General features: G+C 43.6%; 5 protein-coding genes across 7 annotated transcripts in view; all 5 read right to left on the bottom strand.

The window, feature by feature from the left end:
- LOC124326046 (GTPase-activating Rap/Ran-GAP domain-like protein 3) overlaps positions 1–4,057 on the bottom strand; it is a 48,345-nt gene extending 44,288 nt beyond the window's left edge. Inside the window, exon 1 of one of the 2 annotated variants that reach the window (XM_046784631.1) lies at positions 3,047–4,057. In XM_046784631.1, coding sequence (XP_046640587.1) covers positions 3,047–3,387 — 341 coding nt within the window. In that variant the 5' untranslated portion in view covers positions 3,388–4,057. Of the gene's footprint in view, positions 1–71; positions 516–3,046 lie in introns of those variants that run through there. The other variant, XM_046784635.1, reaches the window with a different exon arrangement.
- A 6,590-nt stretch (positions 4,058–10,647) lies between these two features.
- LOC124326505 lies at positions 10,648–11,941 on the bottom strand. The gene is made up of 3 exons (XM_046785395.1): positions 11,691–11,941; positions 11,463–11,615; positions 10,648–11,397 (listed from the first exon to the last, which is right to left on the bottom strand). The coding sequence occupies exons 1-3, from the start codon at positions 11,861–11,863 to the stop codon at positions 11,040–11,042; spliced, it is 684 nt and encodes a 227-aa protein (XP_046641351.1). The 5' UTR covers positions 11,864–11,941; the 3' UTR covers positions 10,648–11,039.
- Positions 11,942–12,600: 659 nt separating this feature from the next.
- LOC124326445 lies at positions 12,601–13,874 on the bottom strand. Its single transcript, XM_046785278.1, has 4 exons — positions 13,628–13,874; positions 13,386–13,553; positions 12,981–13,244; positions 12,601–12,886 (listed from the first exon to the last, which is right to left on the bottom strand). Exons 1-4 carry the CDS (start codon positions 13,798–13,800, stop codon positions 12,697–12,699), a joined length of 795 nt encoding a protein of 264 aa, XP_046641234.1. The 5' UTR covers positions 13,801–13,874; the 3' UTR covers positions 12,601–12,696.
- Positions 13,875–14,931: 1,057 nt separating this feature from the next.
- LOC124326537 lies at positions 14,932–16,020 on the bottom strand. Of its 2 annotated transcripts, XM_046785438.1 has the most exons (3): positions 15,893–16,020; positions 15,491–15,835; positions 14,932–15,274 (listed from the first exon to the last, which is right to left on the bottom strand). In XM_046785438.1, exons 2-3 carry the CDS (start codon positions 15,820–15,822, stop codon positions 14,998–15,000), a joined length of 609 nt encoding a protein of 202 aa, XP_046641394.1. In that variant the 5' UTR covers positions 15,823–15,835; positions 15,893–16,020; the 3' UTR covers positions 14,932–14,997. The 2 variants fall into 2 exon arrangements, with proteins under 2 accessions (XP_046641394.1, XP_046641393.1); XM_046785437.1 differs by having other exon boundaries at positions 15,491–16,020.
- Positions 16,021–16,364: 344 nt separating this feature from the next.
- Positions 16,365–17,170, bottom strand: LOC124326538. Its single transcript, XM_046785439.1, has 2 exons — positions 16,861–17,170; positions 16,365–16,774 (listed from the first exon to the last, which is right to left on the bottom strand). The coding sequence occupies exons 1-2, from the start codon at positions 17,136–17,138 to the stop codon at positions 16,444–16,446; spliced, it is 609 nt and encodes a 202-aa protein (XP_046641395.1). The 5' UTR covers positions 17,139–17,170; the 3' UTR covers positions 16,365–16,443.
- Between the last annotated feature and the right edge of the window lie 157 nt (positions 17,171–17,327).

Here is a 17,327-nt window from a genome sequence, read left to right as displayed (position 1 = left end):
AAAGTTTTGGCGGAAGTTTTAAAATTTTTAAAAAATATTATTTTCTCCGGAAAATATTAAGAGACACCTACCGGAATTGAGAGACGGGAGCGGTGGTCGGCGGAGCCGAGAGTGGCGGCCCGCGATCGCCGCAGTCGAACGTTTGAGCGTGAACGTGACCGTTGAAGAGGAAGCGCAATTTGATGGTCTTCTTCAAACGCGGACTGGTCAAGTCGAAAGAGGCCGGCGACGACATTTGCAATCGAATGTCTTTTGAACCTTTTGAAGATGGTGGGGGAAACCCCACACACACACACACAAGTGGCGTTGATTAGACCCCCTCCTTACGTGTGTTACACTACCGTCCCCGGAGTAGTAGTAGTAGTACAAGTGTTGAGTAGCTCCTAGAGTGAAACTGCGGCTGTTTGTACAAGAACTCGGCAAGCGACTGAAAATGTGCCCAGCTCCTCTCTCTCTCTAGCTCCCCTCCCAAACACAGCAGAGTGCTGTGTGTGTAAAAGGTTCAGAGATATATGCGCCCGCGTCTATTCTCCATCCGCGTGTGTGTGTACATCTCCTAAAAAACATTCTAAGCTGCAAGCCGGTCTCTATAACCTAGCCCCGTTTCGTTCGTTCTTTCGGTTTTTTCAGGCCGTTTAGATATTTCATGACAAGCACGTTTATCTATTCCGGGGGGGGGCTAGCAATAGTCAGGATCTCTCAAAAGTTTTTTTCTACCCTCCTGTTAGATTTTCTATTTCCCTTTTTTGTTGTTGCTGTTGTCCATCGACAGCGCTGAAGTCGACAACGAATTATTATTGCACGACCAAAGGGAATTCGTCAATCAAAGTTGTCCGTCTGTTTCATTTAAAGGGATTGAGCAGAGAGGATTTTGCTTGGGGGTGAGATCATAACTTTCATCAAAATAAATATGGAAAGGAATCAAGGCTCAAGTCTTTATTGATCCAGGAGCTAAAGGAAAATGGGGAGGAAGCGGATAGTGGGGGGACAGACTTCCTCTTCTTCGTCTCCACCCCTACTACCACGAAAACTTTTTACTTTTCAAACTTTGGGCGGGATCATTCCAGCCCCCCCCTCACCCCATACTCCGATCCCTCTCCCAGTTTTCGCTTTTGTTGCATTCAACAGCTGAATATTCAAATGTTTTGATAGGAGCCCAGGAGCGCCAGGAGCGATCCGGCCTGGCGGTTGTCATGGCGACCAGATAGAAATGTGAATAATGGAAGAATATGATGCCCCCCCCCCCCATTTTACTTTTCCCTCCTATTTTCAGTTCCACACTCCAATGCCAAGTGAAGATTCCCGGATCAGATTCGATTTCGATCATTATTTAATCAAGCCAGTCGAGCGCTCGAGGCCTTGCGCGAGGGGCACGTGCCATCTGACGGTGACGGATTGAAGTTGCTAGGCAACAATTGGCAAAGGAAATGCCAAAGGAGGAAACTTATCTGTTGTCAAGCTCCTAATGCACAATAGGAGCGAGGAGGAGGCTAACAACATCCGATCAAATGAGTTTTTCTTTCTTCTCTCGTCTCTAAAGAGAGGAAAATAGGAGACACATTCTTCTTGTTGTTCTATTTTAGCATTCCCTGTCAGTTTCCTTTCACTAGTCCCAACGTTAGCAAGATTGTCCCGGTTGAAAAACAGCTGAGAGAGCGGGCCCGACTCCATCGACCTTATGCAGCGATCGATTCTAGTGGATAGGACACGAAAAAAAAAACAAGTTTCCGGTCCATTCGAGCGGGGTGTAAAAATAAAAAAATAAGAAAATATTCCATCCATCATGGCAATAGACATGTTTGTGTGGGTGCATAGTCAATATAGACGGGAGATTTCAATTTGACAGCTTAGAAAAAGAAAAAACAGCTAAAAGTTTGTTGACACTTTTTTGGGTGAGAATTTGGCGCCAAAAGTTTGAATTCAAATAGCCTAAGAAAAAAAATCAGCCTAAGAAGAAATCTTGAAAGTTTGAAGCCGTGCCAGCTGAATTCCCGGTAGACGACATCGTCTTATCTCCATCAGGCAGCAAGCCTTGTCAAAAGAATCTCATCACTTTTTTGATGAAATTCTACGACACGAAAAAGAAAAAAAGAGACGTGATGGCCATCATCAGCTGATCCGGCGATTATTCCATCACATCTCCCAGGATATTATCGATCCACCGTCCCCGTCCCAGCAAAAAAAAAGAAGAAAGTTCATTTCACGACCGAAAAATCTAAAAACTTTTTCTGGTTGTTGCCAAAAAATAAAAACGAGCCCCACCACTAGAGGGATCAACTCGTGGGCCATTCGGTTTCCTCTTCTTTTTGACCCAATAACAATTTTGAATATCCCTAGCCCCTCATAACCCGGTTGAAATTGGGTCTCCCACTGATGAGAAAAAACGGTTACGTCCGATGTTGTTGTTTGCATACGAAAAATCAGGGCAGCAGCTCCTATCAACTTTAATGCCGGCCAAACAACAGCCAGAACTTTTTATATAGATATGAGCCAAAATCCGGCACGTAGCTACCATCTAGCAGCCGACTTTGGTAGCCCATTATTATTTTTCTTCTTCTCCTTTTGCTTTTACAAAATGAAATGCAAAAGAGCGACAGACACAAAGTCTCTAGGGATATTAAAAAATACGGATTCTGCACATGAATATTCCGCTGGAAATTGGATGTGTCGTCGTAAGCATCATCGTCTAGAAAACAAAAGAGGATCGGAAATGACAAACGTCACGTGAGATACCAAGCCCACGGATTGTCTTTCTTTTCTTCCGGTTTTCTAAAACAAAATTTGGCCATCAAATGAAACAACAACAAGTTCGCAGCACAACCCCCAAAGTTGATCGTTCAAAATGTTAAACAGGCGCCACAAGCCAATCCGCGCAAAAACACACGGAAGGAAATGCTGGGGGGGGGACGTTGGTGGTGGGGGAGAGCTTGTTGCCATGGGCAACAGCGTGATGAGATTGATGAAAAGCTCATTAATGAACCTTTGATGACGAAGTCACGATGGCAAATTTTGGGATGAAATGATTAAGAAAAAGATGAAAACTGACCTGATTTTCAGGGGTAGAAAGTCGGTCATGGCCAGGGAATCGGTTTGATCCGAGCCGAGACTCATCGAGATGGGCCAGGCCATGTGGAGTAGCGACTCGCGGAAAATCGCCTCCCATCCTTGGTGATGGCTGCAGCAGACGTTTTCCGAGCGTACCAAACGCTTCCGCCGATGGGCCGTGATGCTGGTGAGGCTCTCAGCCGTTGGCTTCATCACCAACGTGGTAGTAGTAGTGCTGTTATGGGCTCCTGGGCTGCTGCCACTATTGGTAGGAGCGATCCCGCTGACAGTCACTGTTGGAGCCATTATGGCTCGGCTGCCAGCACCTGAAGAGCTCTCCATGTTTTATCCTGACAGCCCACCACCGTCAACTCCACCAGCAGCAGCAATCCTGGCTTGATCCTTGGTTGGTTTCCCCCTGATGGGATGCCACAGACACACACAAAAACATTAACACATATCCATCGTTCAACCCACACACACACATACTCGGTCGGTCGAATCCAATTAAGAAAACAGCCCAACACGCTTCTGTGCACACACAGCCCTGGGCTGTCAGACACGAACAATAGATTGCAGTCCACCATATTCTGGCTGCTGCTGCTGCTCTTGTTCTTGTTCGCAAGCCACACAGATGGTGGTCAATACCCCAAAATAACTCCAACGAACAGTGATTTGAGACACAAGTCATCAATTTAACCACTCTAATAACTTCTTTTTGTTCTAAAACGTGGTGCAATGGGTTCGTCTGCCTTCGATTCACTTGTAAATTTGTCTATCTAGCTCTGAAATCTCGATCACGTGGTACACTACCGTTGGCTGACGTGAAACAGCAATCACGGGGGGGGCATATTAGAGTTTGAAAGGAAAACTATTTCACGGTGGGTAGTCATTAATTGGTTCAAAGATTTGGTCTATTTGATATTGCACGAAAGGAAAACGGTGATAAGATAGAGACAGGAAACGACCATTTCTGGAATGAAGAAACTTTTTTCTCGTCGTGCTTGCGACAGACGACACTCGGAAATGAAATGAAAGATTGAAAGGCCCACGCTGTCAGAAACTTTTTGGGCGGGTATTTCCTTTTTTTACCAATCATATCGATCGGCCATTTTCCTGCAACCCATTTAATTACGTATTTGATTCGAATTAAATTTTTGTTTTCTATAATGTAAATTCAATCGATTTATTAGTTCGATTCGCATCGATAAATCCCAAACTATCTCCTTCCAGAAAAATAATAAAACAAGTTTCTGAAACCCGGCGAAAACCTTTCAAACATTTATGATTCGTATATACAATTTGGTTTAAATTGAATTTCTTTCTGTAACAGGTTTCCCCCGAAATATAGTTTCGGCAAACTTTTCATTTCCTCCCATTTCTACGTGTTTTATTTCCATCGTGGGAGTTGGGCTGTAGAACTCGGTCGAACAGAAAATAATAACATCACGTATTATTACACACGACCGGCGTGTTAACTAGATTGAGCTTACCTACGGAATAATAACGACTATAGGTATAACTAGTATGTATATGTGCCAATCGAATTAGAGAGCTTCCAATAACAATCAACGTTAATAGGAAAGAAACAAAAACCAACCTGATGGGGATGATGATGATGATATCAATTAACAGAAAAGGGTTCACCGCACCCGGCAAATGTTTTTCCTTTTCCTTCACGCGATAAACTAATTCACCGCGACGATAATAACGATGACGAAAAAGGAAACCAATTAACGCGGTTCAAGGAAATAGAAAACAAAAAAGAACTGAGCAGCAGCAACCACCAACAGGGTTGAAATGTTCTGCCGATGGAAACCCTGCAGCAGGCTGCGGCTGCGAACAAATCACACGAAAATGTTTGGAATCCGAAATCCGTCGGTTGTCCTCGCACTGATAATCACGTTTAACCAAAACGACGCCACTGGCACGTATATGTATTTATACCAACGCGGTAACCAAACACTAATTGGTTTTTCTACATCTTACATCATCACCACATGCACCAACTGGCAGTTGTCACACACAAACCCAAAAAAGTTTGAACAAATTTGGTTAGACTTCAGACCAAGAAAAATGTCTTCTATTAGGAAGCCACTAGTTGGCACGTTCAAAACACACACACCAGTTTTCTCTCAGCCAATAATTAAAAGGGGCGTGTCGGACGCACACACACACACAGCAGTGAAAAATAAAAATTTTAAAAAAAAGGAGAAAATTCACGAGAAATGTGAGGCGGCAGAAATTGTACCGCGCGTCCGTTTGGTTCTGATCGCCCACCCGGACTGGCGCGAGTTAGGAGCCACGGCGCGGGAGAGCAGCAGCAAGGAGCGCAGCAATATATCTCTCTCCAGTAAAAGTTGCCATGCTCCTATTTCCTAACCATTAAGGAGCGAATGGGGCGGCAGCAGAGAGACCGCACGTCTAGAAAAGGACAAAAAGGAGGGAAATTCAAAATACACAAAAATCTAGGAGCCATTTCCCTCCCCCAGTAGGAGCAATAAAGGCTAAACTAAACCGTGATTGGGCTTGTTTAAACGGTAGTCAGCACTTGAGCAAGTTTCTTCTTATTGCCAGGGTTCTCAGCAACGACAATCAAAGTCATTCCCGAAATTTTATTCACGTCTTTGGAAAGGAAATGCAAATATATGCTGCACGCCGGCTCCTTGCCGGATTTTTTGTTTTTAGCCGGAACGTTTCATAATTTTAGACGTACGTACGTACATGTCACATATGTGTCCTTTTCATGAGAAATGTCGACTTGTTTGCACATTATAGAGAGAGTCAACGACTTGCGCTGGCTGTGTCGGGTGGCGCATTAGGAGCTGGTGGAAACCTTCACGGCGGGCTCCTTCCGCCGTGTTTACCCGAACAACAATAGTACTACTGTAAGGAGCCGGTCTTTTATGTATTTCTTTTCTTCCGGGGGGGAAATATTGAAAATCCAGCAGCCCGTTGGTAAACACACACATTGAACATCTGTGGCTGCTCCTGGCTCCTGGTCCATACATCGCTGGATCGAGATGAAAAGATCCTATACACTCCAGCCATGTCCTGCTGTGCTGTACTGTGCTGTAAGTGCTTTGCTATTTATCTCTGATTTCTTGGAGTGCTCCTAGAATTTCTGTTCTTCAAGGATATTGCCGGGGGGGCTGCGCTTTTCCGGATCGGGTCGGAAAATAAAAATTGACAAAAGTGTCACTGACATCCAAGACTTTTTCCCGATTGTGTGACAAAATATCTGGGGCTCCTGGCCACATTATTTTTCTGCATTTATTGTTGGTTTTTGTTTGTTTTGATTCTGTCGCCTATAGATTCTCCAATTTCCTGTCTAGACACAACCGCACGTTATGTGTGTGTCCATCAAATATTGGACGCTGTCGAAACCAAAAGCTCATATAAGTATAGACGTGATTATCAAGACTATATAGACTCAATCAATTGTTTCTTTGGTCGATCCATACAAAAGACAAGAGCGGCCTATATTGCACAGCAGCGCCATCGATCGAATTCTTGATCCTTTTTTTTTGGGGTCTCCTCCTCGGCTCCTTATATAGGAGCCTCACTGAAAAGAGAACGCCGAGGATTTAATTCTTTCGGCCGTACACTGTAGGAGCCCAGCAGCTAAAGGGGGAAAAAAGGACATGGCACACAAAAGGACGACGATGGGAGGACACATTTATCTCTAAAGAAGAAGAAGAAGACCGAAGAACACACAATATATAACCGCACCCTGCGGGGCTGCTCTTCCCCTTGTATTATATAGCTGCTCTCCTTCTCTTTTCTTTTTGCAACGTTTCTTTCATATACACTATACAATACATAAATGTATATAGGAGAGAGTTCATGCTGCCTATATAGCAGTAAATGTAACGTATATACAGCCTCCTACATAAAAAGGAAGGCTTGAGATCCTTAAATACAGTCAAATGTCTATAAGGAAAATGGCCAGAATCTGTTACGTCACAGTCATATACACACTCCCAAAAGGTTGACATTTGAATCTGATATTAAATAGCCAAAAGCGTGTAGGATTTGAGACTTAGCCTAGATGAGAATTGGTTTCAAAGATAGTCTACACAACGCCCCTCTTTCGTAATTAAATGCTGTGCTGTTTGGGAGATAATCGTGAATACTTGAAGAGGCTCTAGAAAATGATGTGCGACTTATATAAGTCGGTCGCTCTTATATACCACCCCCAAGAGCTCCCGCTGACATCTTCCCGACGCAATCAACCGCAGTAAGAAGTATCTAGCTCGTTGAAAATCAAAGTGTAGTGCAGAAAAAGAATAAGATGATGAATGGATGGAAAGAGCCTTACCCCCCCCCCCCCCCTTCCCCCGGATGTCGCACAGCTGATGGCTTTTTATAGAATGTTGCTGGAATTGATCGACCAAAAGTTTCGGCGCTTTGCATTTGCATATGGAAGGAGGATCTAATTAAATTTTTTAAAAAAAGGAAAAAAATCACCATCAAAATACGTTTGTCTCCCTCATTAGGACACGCCGAGCCCGGGAGACGTTCATCCCTCGAAAACCGGAACTTGCGCAAGTTCACACAGGGGCGGAACTTTGTTAGCGAACAACGCAATAACGCACGGTCTTATTATAAAGAAATTTAAAAAAATTAGACCAAAAAGCTGATCCTGTTTTTTTGTGGGGAGGAAATTTATACGAATCTAATTTCGATTCGGTTCGATAGTATATACATAGCCAGCGGCTATGCCAAAGGGCATCTTTCACGCGGCCAAAGGGATTTATATATGAATAACCTAATGTGGGCTTATACATACAGATGCCCGCTGGTCTATATAGATATATTCTTATCTATTCGGCTGGCGTTTGTATTAATACGAAATGGAATTGATAATATAGTATACGTGTCACTTTTATTAGAGCTCAGCAGCCCCCCTTTGTAGCTTATTATTATTACGTGTGTATTACACGTATATAGAAAGATTTGAATCAATTATTTCAACAGCATTTAACGTGCTGGCAGGTGGAAACCTATCGCGCGAAATGATTAGCTAAATAGGAAACAATTAAATTAGTCAATTTTCTTTTGGCGTGTGGGTGGTTTAAAAACAATGTTTGAATGGCGCGCGCAAAATTTGTCTGTGCTGGCATTCCCGGAAAAAAAGCAAACTATATAACTTGGATAAAAGTCGAACACTTATTGGGGTATATAAATAGCTGAAAGTTGATATTACAATAGAGAGTCTGGAAAATAGACATCTACCGGGTTATTTCCCGGTATCATAGATGGATAAACATAGAATAAAAAAGCCGAGCTAGCTATATAGCTGCTATAGATATTGGTAGAGTCTATGGATGTATATAGAGTGCGCGCTTCCGATCAATACTGCCCCCCCCCCTTCTCCTCTTCACGGAGTTGGTGGGTGGGGTGCGGGAGGTTTGAGATGACTATCGAATATATCAAAAAATAAACAAGGCGTATGCAAATCGAATTATTTTGTCAAATGTACTCAAAATATAAAAAGAAATATTTTCTTTTTCTGATATTTACTATTCCCGCCCCCAGTCGCTCACTACAACCCGCCCATGCACGTCAGTGGAGATGGAAAAAGACGGTCGAGTGCGGTAAATATTTTCTCGGAGTTTGTGTTGTCGAGATCCAGCCAGTTAAAAATAAAAAAGAAAAAACATATAAAAGTTGTTGTTGGTTTTCTTGAACCTTCCTTTACCTTTATATATGTAGACATATCAAAAAAAGAAGAAAACATTTTGGACGAAATAATAAATCGATCTGCCGTTAACATCCGTCGCGTCTCCCAGCATTTAAATTGTACATCCCGCCAAAAGAAATTGAAATAAGATTGTTTGATTTGTATTTTATGTGTGACGTAATCTAATATATCGCAATGAAAAACCTATTATATTATACACGTATTAAAAAGGTGTCTATTTCCCGCATTGTCTACTTGATGAGGCGTAGGCGTCAATTCTATTACACTCCTGCTGTTGGCTGTGAGATAAAAAGACGTTGCTATATCCTGATGCTCACGTATAGGCCTAGCTATATATATACATTACACACATCGGATCCCGAATAAATCCCGCCCGTGGTTGATGCCAGCACCAGCCCGGCTCGCCTCTATAGATTGTATTAGCCGCCTATAGTACTATAACAGCACAGCGGATCAGTCTAAAACATTTTCTTATATACAGACATGTATTTCTTTCTTTCCCTATTACATAGAGCGGAGAAATAGAAAAAGAATCTATCTATCGAATGACGTAATATGCTGCGTCTGCTAAAAGGCTTAATTAAAGATTTCCCGCGTCCTCTTTTCCTGCACGCAGCATCAGTGTGTCGGTAAAAAAAGGAGCTGGGCCTATATCCAACCCCTGGGGGATGGAGATTGAGTGGGATTTTCACCAGGACCGTATGTAGAGGTGAATGACCTAATTTGATTTTGTACTATTAAGAATATAATCTATTATAATATCTATACACAAATAATAATATCATCATGAAAATTGAATTGATCATCAATCAGGAGAGCCGTGAGCTGACTTTTGGATGTATAAGATCGATCGGCCGATATCATTCGATATGCCGATCCTGTTGCTGTTCTTATATAATATGGGACGAGAAACGACAGCTGCTGGTGCGAGAACCCTCAATTGGGAATCCATCAAAAGCAGATTATTTCGTGTTTAGATATAATAGTCAAAGTTCGACGCCTATATGTATATGTAAATGAATAGATGGAGCGTCATAATACAGCTAATAATGTACAGTAGGTATAACATCTTTATCTCTCTTGTTGGAGCTCCTGGAATATATAACGAGCTGATGGGCGGCTGCCCAATCAAACTTTTGATCAAAACGAGTTTCTCACTTGATTAATTACTTATTATTTCTCCCCTTTCTCCCCCCATCATCATATCTTATTGATTCACAATCGCTGGCTGACTGATGATTGAGAGCGAGAGTTCTCTCGTGTAGACATCACAAGAGCTAGCTCTCCATTTCCTGGAGAGAATTCGTTAATCAAATCGGCAATTGACTTTTCTATTCTTTTTCACTTTTTGATTCTTCCATTTCTTAATGAAAATTTTGAATGTTGCGCAAACGATTTTCCTTATTTATGATCTGTGCTGCTGCTGCTGTTGCTGTCTGTACAGATCCGTTATCGAAGGAAAAAGAGTTTTCCTTATTGTTTCTTTTATTTTTATTCTTTGAGTGCTGCTCTCAGATGTTCCTCATCGCAATCCATCTTTTGTCTTTCTTCTTCTTCTTATAAGCTCTAGCTCTGTCTCCTTTTATTTTATAGATGTATTTGGCGATGTGTTGACTGTCTATCGGTGTGCTGTGTTCGCAGACAGGAAATCAAATAGAGATAGACTTTTATGGCTATTTGGCTGATGGTGATGGCTGCTCGTGAGCGATGATCGCGCATGAGAGTCACGTCTCTGCGGTCACGGCAGTTTCTTTGATTTCATCGGCATTTTTTCGTTTCTTTTCTTTTCTAGATTAGAACCAAGATCGCCCTTTGTTGGCAGATAGAAATCGGCCAACTCGGCGCAATTCGCCATTGATAGCCCTAATCGAATCACCAGACTACATAATGTACGATTGAATGGATTATATCAAATGTATTTTGGTTATGTAAGGGGAAAATGAGGGAAACAATTATGTAAGAATAAGGGGAGGGGGACATAATACACAACAGTACACACACAATAATTGATTATTATTATAAATGAGCAAATAATAGAACAGACATTTAGACACCACACACAGACCAATGACCCTAAATAATTAGTTTAAAAAACAAATGACAATGGATGGCATTCTTTGCATTATAGGTTATCATGTTTGGACGGTTGTTACATATGCAAATGTTTAGATGACATTTTACTGTATTTAAATAATATATCGGCATCGGTAGAAGATGATGTCAATCGAAAAATTTCAAATTAAAAAAAAAAAAAATTGGCGCCAAAATAATTTTTTTTTTAAATGAATTAAGGCTTGCAAATGGCGTACAAGAACGGGCTGGGCGTGCAGTTGGAGATGACGAAAGACTTTGCGCCGCTGGTGACGGTTTTGGTGACGGTGACGGTGGCCGTCAGCGTCGTTTTGAAGCGCAGAGTCAGACTCAAGTTGGAGGCCAAACTGGACGCCAAATTCGACACGGAGTTGACTCCCGGGAAAGCCGAAGCCACGTTGGATGCCAACATCGACACGAGGCCGAAACGACGTCCCACGCAGTCGGACTGCAGGCCGACAATGTCCACCTCGACCGGTGAGCCGCTAGACGATTCCAAACCTTCGAACGCGCTGACGGGCGTGTCCAAACTGACGGCCTGTGTCGTTTCGAGTCTGAAAATCAAAATGTTAATTTTTTGAATTTTCAAATTTACCCGCCAAAAATGTTTGACGCTTACGGTTGGACGGGCGATGGATTGAACAGGTCGATTTTCTCGTCTTCATCGAATGAGAGAATGACGGGCTTTTCAACTGCGCTTCTCCTGCGCCTGCAGGCCGTCACACTGGTCGCCAAAGAAGCGCAGGTCGACGGGACAGTTTTCTCGACGGTCCTGCGTCCCAAAAAATATGTCAAAGTCAATTCAAAATCCAATTCCAGCAGCTATTCTTATATATTTTCAACTTACACGGTGACGACAGTGACGGTAGTCTTAGTCGTTTGGAAGGCGAAGAAACGGGCCGTCGGCTGGATCAGTTCTTCCTGCTCCTGCTGCTGGGCCTCCTCGTCTGCCTCCCGTTGGTAGTCCACGGCCAGGACCATCGAAGTGAACAGGGCGACCAACAAGATTTTGGACAACATCTTTTTTTCTTTTCTTTTCTGGTCTGTTGGCTTCTCTCACTGGACTCGGGTAAATCTCTGAAGAAAGAAGCTGCTGTCGCCTCGGCTTTTATACGCCAGTGGCCCGGCCACGACATAGCACACACAACGACAAAATCAAATCAAATACCCACAATAGAAAAAGAAGTAGGAGGAGTCGATGCGGAATTCTTCTTCTTCTTTCATTTCGAAATGGTCATCGAAGGTTAAAAGTTTTTCTTATCTCTTCTCCATTCGTCTCTCCTCTATCCGCATAAAGAGAGGAGAGTCGGTTCAAAAATCAAACGCACAAAACCAAGAAATCACACGCAACACGATCCAACTCTAATATAATCCACATCAACCGAATAGACAAAGAAGAAGAAGAATTTAGAGAGAGAATAAAAGGCTATATAAAAGCAGCTGATAATATCAAAAGACACCACCCAATCGACCAATGAGATGGATGGATATCCGGCTCTCTGCTGTTGCTGGTGACACACACCAATAAGTGGCCGCCGTTGAACTTTCATTTGTTTTTGTTTTTGTTTTGTTTTTTCTCCACAGCGGAAATTGCGTCTGCGTGAACTTGAACTCTCTGCAGCTGCATACTTTTAAACTCTATAAATGCCACGTGACGCTGGTTAGAATCAAGGCGCCAAACGATTTTCAATTGGAATTCTCATCTCACTATTTGATTCAATTCTCCTCAATCAATAATTGAAAATGAAATATTTTTAAATTGATTGTTGATTTTTAATTATGCATAGAATTATATAGTGTTATTACATCAACATTTGGAAACAAATGCAATGACATTTGCTGGTTAAATATTCTCAAAGGACGTCGGTCGAGGGAATGTCGGGATCGTCGGTGGTGCTGGGTGTCGGAGCTTCTTCTTCTTCGATTTCCCAGGAGGGGCAGGCGACGAAATCGGCCGGCAGACACAAAGCCGGGCCCGACAATAAAGTGTGGACGGACGTCGACGTGAACAAAGTGGCCGTCGACGTGGCCGTGTAGACAGTCCTGCATCAAAAACGTCAACCCAAAATAATAAGGTGAAAATGATAAAAGAATTGATTACATTCGGGCGGATGTATTGTGTGTAATCTAGACGCACCTGGTGACGGTGACGACCGGAATGCTGGGAAATGGCCAACCGGATAACAGGGAGGAGAGGAAAGCGGAAAAGAGACGAGAATCAGCCAAATGGCTGCTGCGGATGGCCTCCGCCGACGATCGAATTCCATCAGCATCGAACGACGAATCAATCACCTCAACGGCCGGACGGCCGACGATGGGAACCACCCAAACTCCCGCTCGTACCTCACCTTCATCACCAAGTGATTCTTCCGGCACTTGCAGCTCGGCGGACGGCTCCACTCTTTGTCGGCGTCGTCGGCGAGAATCAAATAATAAAAGGGGAATAAAATGATCGAGTGCAACTCAATCAAATATAGATGTACCATATAAGAAAGGAAGGAAGGAATATTATAAGGGCCTCGGGCGAGAGCTTCATCCATACTTGAGAACGTGAGTGGGGTTGAGCGAGTGAAACTGGTCGATATCTTCGCCGGCGACCGTGTAATAAAAGGCCACTACCGGAAGGCCCCGCAACTGTTTCTTCCGGCGACAGGGGGGGACGGCGGTGATGGTTAGAGGTGCCGCCAGAGTTGTGCACGTTAGCACCGCTCTTATTTATATGGAAATATCGATCGATAATCAATCAAAAAATAAAATATTTGATTTTTTAAAAATAACACTTACGATTGGGTGGTGGTGGTGGCCTGGGTGGCCGTAACGACTTTGGTGACGGTTATGTTGGAAAATGTCCTACTAGCGGGAGCCATTAGAACGGCGGCCGAACGAACGGAAGTGATGGGCAAAGTCCCGATTAAAACCAACGTCAATAAGTTGATTAACTTATTACAAACAGCCATTTTTCTTTTGCTGATTTTTTTTTTATTGCACAGACGCGCTCGACGGTTGCTGCGATGAATGATGGCCGGAGATTTATTATTCACTGGCGAATATTTGAGTTGTACCATCGCCTTTTTATAGACACAAAAAATGATTATTTGGTTAAATAACGTTCATGTCTAGACTGCTGTTGGTTTCAATATTGCCGCCAAATTTCCAGCTCCAGCCGAGGGGATGACATAATAATCATTCGTCGGGTGAAATCTCCCAGCAGCCTGGATCATGTGGACGATGTGGTGGAAAATTGTGAATGAATCATCCCTCGTTTTCTCTGCGCCGTTGCTGATGTTGCCAGTTCACAAGTGGCTGCATCGCATACATATATCAGCCAAAGGCGCATTTGCCAAACCGTCTCTCCTTATTCTTTTTCAAGTTTCTTGCGCACAGGATTTCAATGGAGCACCCGAAAAGGTCACGGACTTTGACAGACTTTTTGTCCTTGTCTACATAAAAGAGCAAGGCACATCAGGGCCACGCCCGTCTTGTGCTGGAGCATTTCAGACGCCAACAAAAGTCGACCCCTTCTCAGTCGAGCTCGTGTTTAACCCTCGACACAACAAGAGGATCCTGGGGTGGGGAGGAGGATCGATCCTTTTAAACTATCGATTTTCCCCGGAGGGAGTTTGCAATTGTGCTCGCAATTCTGTTAAGCGACTGTGTGAGTAGTTTTCAATTACATTCGAATAATGGAATGGATTTCTCTATTTTTAATTCAGCCGCTCACAGAAAACAAAAAGACAAAATTCAGCAAATTTCTATTTGATATAAAAGATAAGACTATTGTCCAGCGCTGTGGCTGGTTGGATTGATGGCTGCATAGTGATGGCTGTTGGGTTCTTGCGGTCAAATGCGATAAGAAATCAACGTCGTCCGACCGCGCGGTCATCAACCTCTCCCGCCCTTGGACAGGTGACTGACAGCCAGCGCCCAGCGCCCAGCGCTGCTAGCAACTCGACCCTAAAAGGTCCGACGTGTGTCTTATAGAATTAATCGGCAAGGTCAATAAAATTCCCAAGGAACCCAGAAAACCCATTAGGCTTGTGTGTACGTGCGGTTGGAATAATCACATGGGAATATAACAAAATGGTGAATAGACGTGGAAGCGCAAGTGTATTAAAAACACGTAATATCGGAATGAATTCAAGTTGATTAGTATTTTAGAGACTGCAGTAAACGAGGCCGGTTGGGGTGCAGCCTGCCAGCGTGAAAGTGTTGGTCTGCGTGACGGAGTTGAGGCAAGTGAAATCGGAAATGATGGTCCGGGTGTAGATGATGGTGACGCCAAAAGTCGAGCCGGCCAAAGATGCTGCTGGGCCGCAACTTCCGCCCGGCAGCAATCCGTTGACCAGCACATCGCGAGGCTCGTTCGAACTGAGAATGTCCGGAACGAAAACAATGGCCGGCGATTCCTCCGGAGCCATAGTCGTCTGAATTCTAACAAATTTCAAATCATTTTTCAAATTAATTTCAACATTTTTAAAATTAATTTGTTACATTTTTAAAAATTAATTTAAAAAATTTCAAAATAAATTTCAAAATTTTTCAAATTAATTTCAAACATTTTTCAAATTAATTTCAAACATTTTTTCAAATAAAATTGAATTTTTTTTTTCAAATTAAATTTGGTTGATTTATAAAATGAATTTCAACTTGACGGGTTTGTTGGGCAGGATGGCGTCAATGTCGACGTCGCGGTCGAGACGTCTGCAGGCCGTCACGGCGCCGTTGATCATTGCGCAAGACGTCGTGAAGCTACAAGTCGGGATGGTGGTCCGGTAAACGACGAACGTCGTCATGGCTTTGGACGCCATCAGGCGACTGGGCACTTGCTGGAGGACGGCCAGCCGACTCAGCGGATGTAAATGAGCGTCCGCCGCCAATTGAACAACCTCCCGGCTGCCGGCCGACAGTCCCGACACGATCCAGCAGCAGACGGCCAGCACTCCAACAACCCAAACGAGTGGCAGCTTTCCGACGGACATTTCCTTGCTGGCCCTAACAAGAAACGCGGTCAGCCAAATAAGTTTGAACGCGATCAGCAAATCTCCTCACGTTTCTCTCTTATTTTTTTCCCGCGTCTAGACGAAATTTGAAATCGAATGTTTTTATTTTATTTATTCCAGCTGGATCGCGTGCGGAATGAACGAGCGATTGCCGCCGACTGAATAAACACCCGAAATCTTTTGGGCTTTTTTCTCCTCTTCACCTTGACCGCGTGATGACCGCGCCCTTGAATAATCGACCAACAGCCGAAACGAATGTCGTTAAAGGCAAATCGAAATCAATCAATCCATCCATCCCTATCCTTTTTTTATTTTTATGGTGATGGATGAAAAAGAATAAACTCGGATTATATGTTTCTTCTTAGAGTTATAAAAGGGTTTTCATTGCGTCGATCGGCGTGATATGATAGCGTGAAATATAATAAAATTACAAGACGGGCGGGTGTGTAAATCTTTCCAGGAGAATCGGAAACGCCCTTGAAATGTCTAGGAGATAGAAAGAGCCCAACCCAAATTGAATCGCTAATTTGTGTGTGTATTTAAATAATCAGAATTTTAATTTTTGAATAAATTAGAAATAATAATTTTGTGAATAATAATTTAGCAAGGGGTGTAGGCGAATCCGGAAGGGAGACAGCCGACAACGGCGAAGGATTTCTGGCCGTCGGTCACGGTGGAAACGGTCGTCCGGGTCAAGGTGACCGTTTGGAAGTCGACGTAAGTCAATCCGAAGTGCGGACGGTTGTCGCTGATCCAGCGGTTGATTTTCGTGTAGCCTCTGGTGATTTTTCGGGTGAAATCCAGCGGCCGGACGGTGAATGTCAATCCTCTTTTGGATTCCGGATGAAATGTCTCATCCGACACATTTTCGACACTCGCCTCGATGGATGGCGCCATTGAATGACTCTGGGCGATGGCAGACGCTTCCAGCCTTTTTTAAAATTTGTGCGAGCGCGGGAAATTCAAAAATATTTCAAAAAATGTTGGACTGAATCCAATTATCCGCGCTCCATTTACCTTGGCAAAGTGGGGAGTATGTCATCATCCAGCTGGATGACGTCGGGTTTCTCTTCCAGCGAGCGCCGTCTCCGGCAGCCGCCCGTCACGTTGACTGCGACGTAACAAGTCGACGGGACTGTCGTGAAAGACGTCACCACTGGAACGACGTACTTGACACTAGTCGTTTTCGGCACTATCTGCACCTTCCAGCCGTGGATGGCCGTGATGAATCCGGCCAGCACCAGCACCACCACCATCGCTAGAATCGAACGGCTCCTCTTGGCGCTGCTGGACATGACACGGCTGGACTTGTACTGCTGTCCACCATCGTCAAACCACTCGGATTATATTGGAAAAAAAGTAGAAACTTGAAGAAAAAACGGACAATGCGGATAGGAAATGTCAACCTCCAGCCCTTTGACCTTTTTTTTCTTATCCGCTTCTATTATATCTGGTAAAAATAACGAGTCATTTCCTCTTCCGGA

Source organism: Daphnia pulicaria, chromosome 2 (assembly GCF_021234035.1).
Source record: "Daphnia pulicaria isolate SC F1-1A chromosome 2, SC_F0-13Bv2, whole genome shotgun sequence".
Taxonomy (NCBI): domain Eukaryota; kingdom Metazoa; phylum Arthropoda; class Branchiopoda; order Diplostraca; family Daphniidae; genus Daphnia; species Daphnia pulicaria.
Note: the sequence above shows the minus strand (reverse complement) of the source record. Positions and strands in the feature narration are given on the sequence as shown.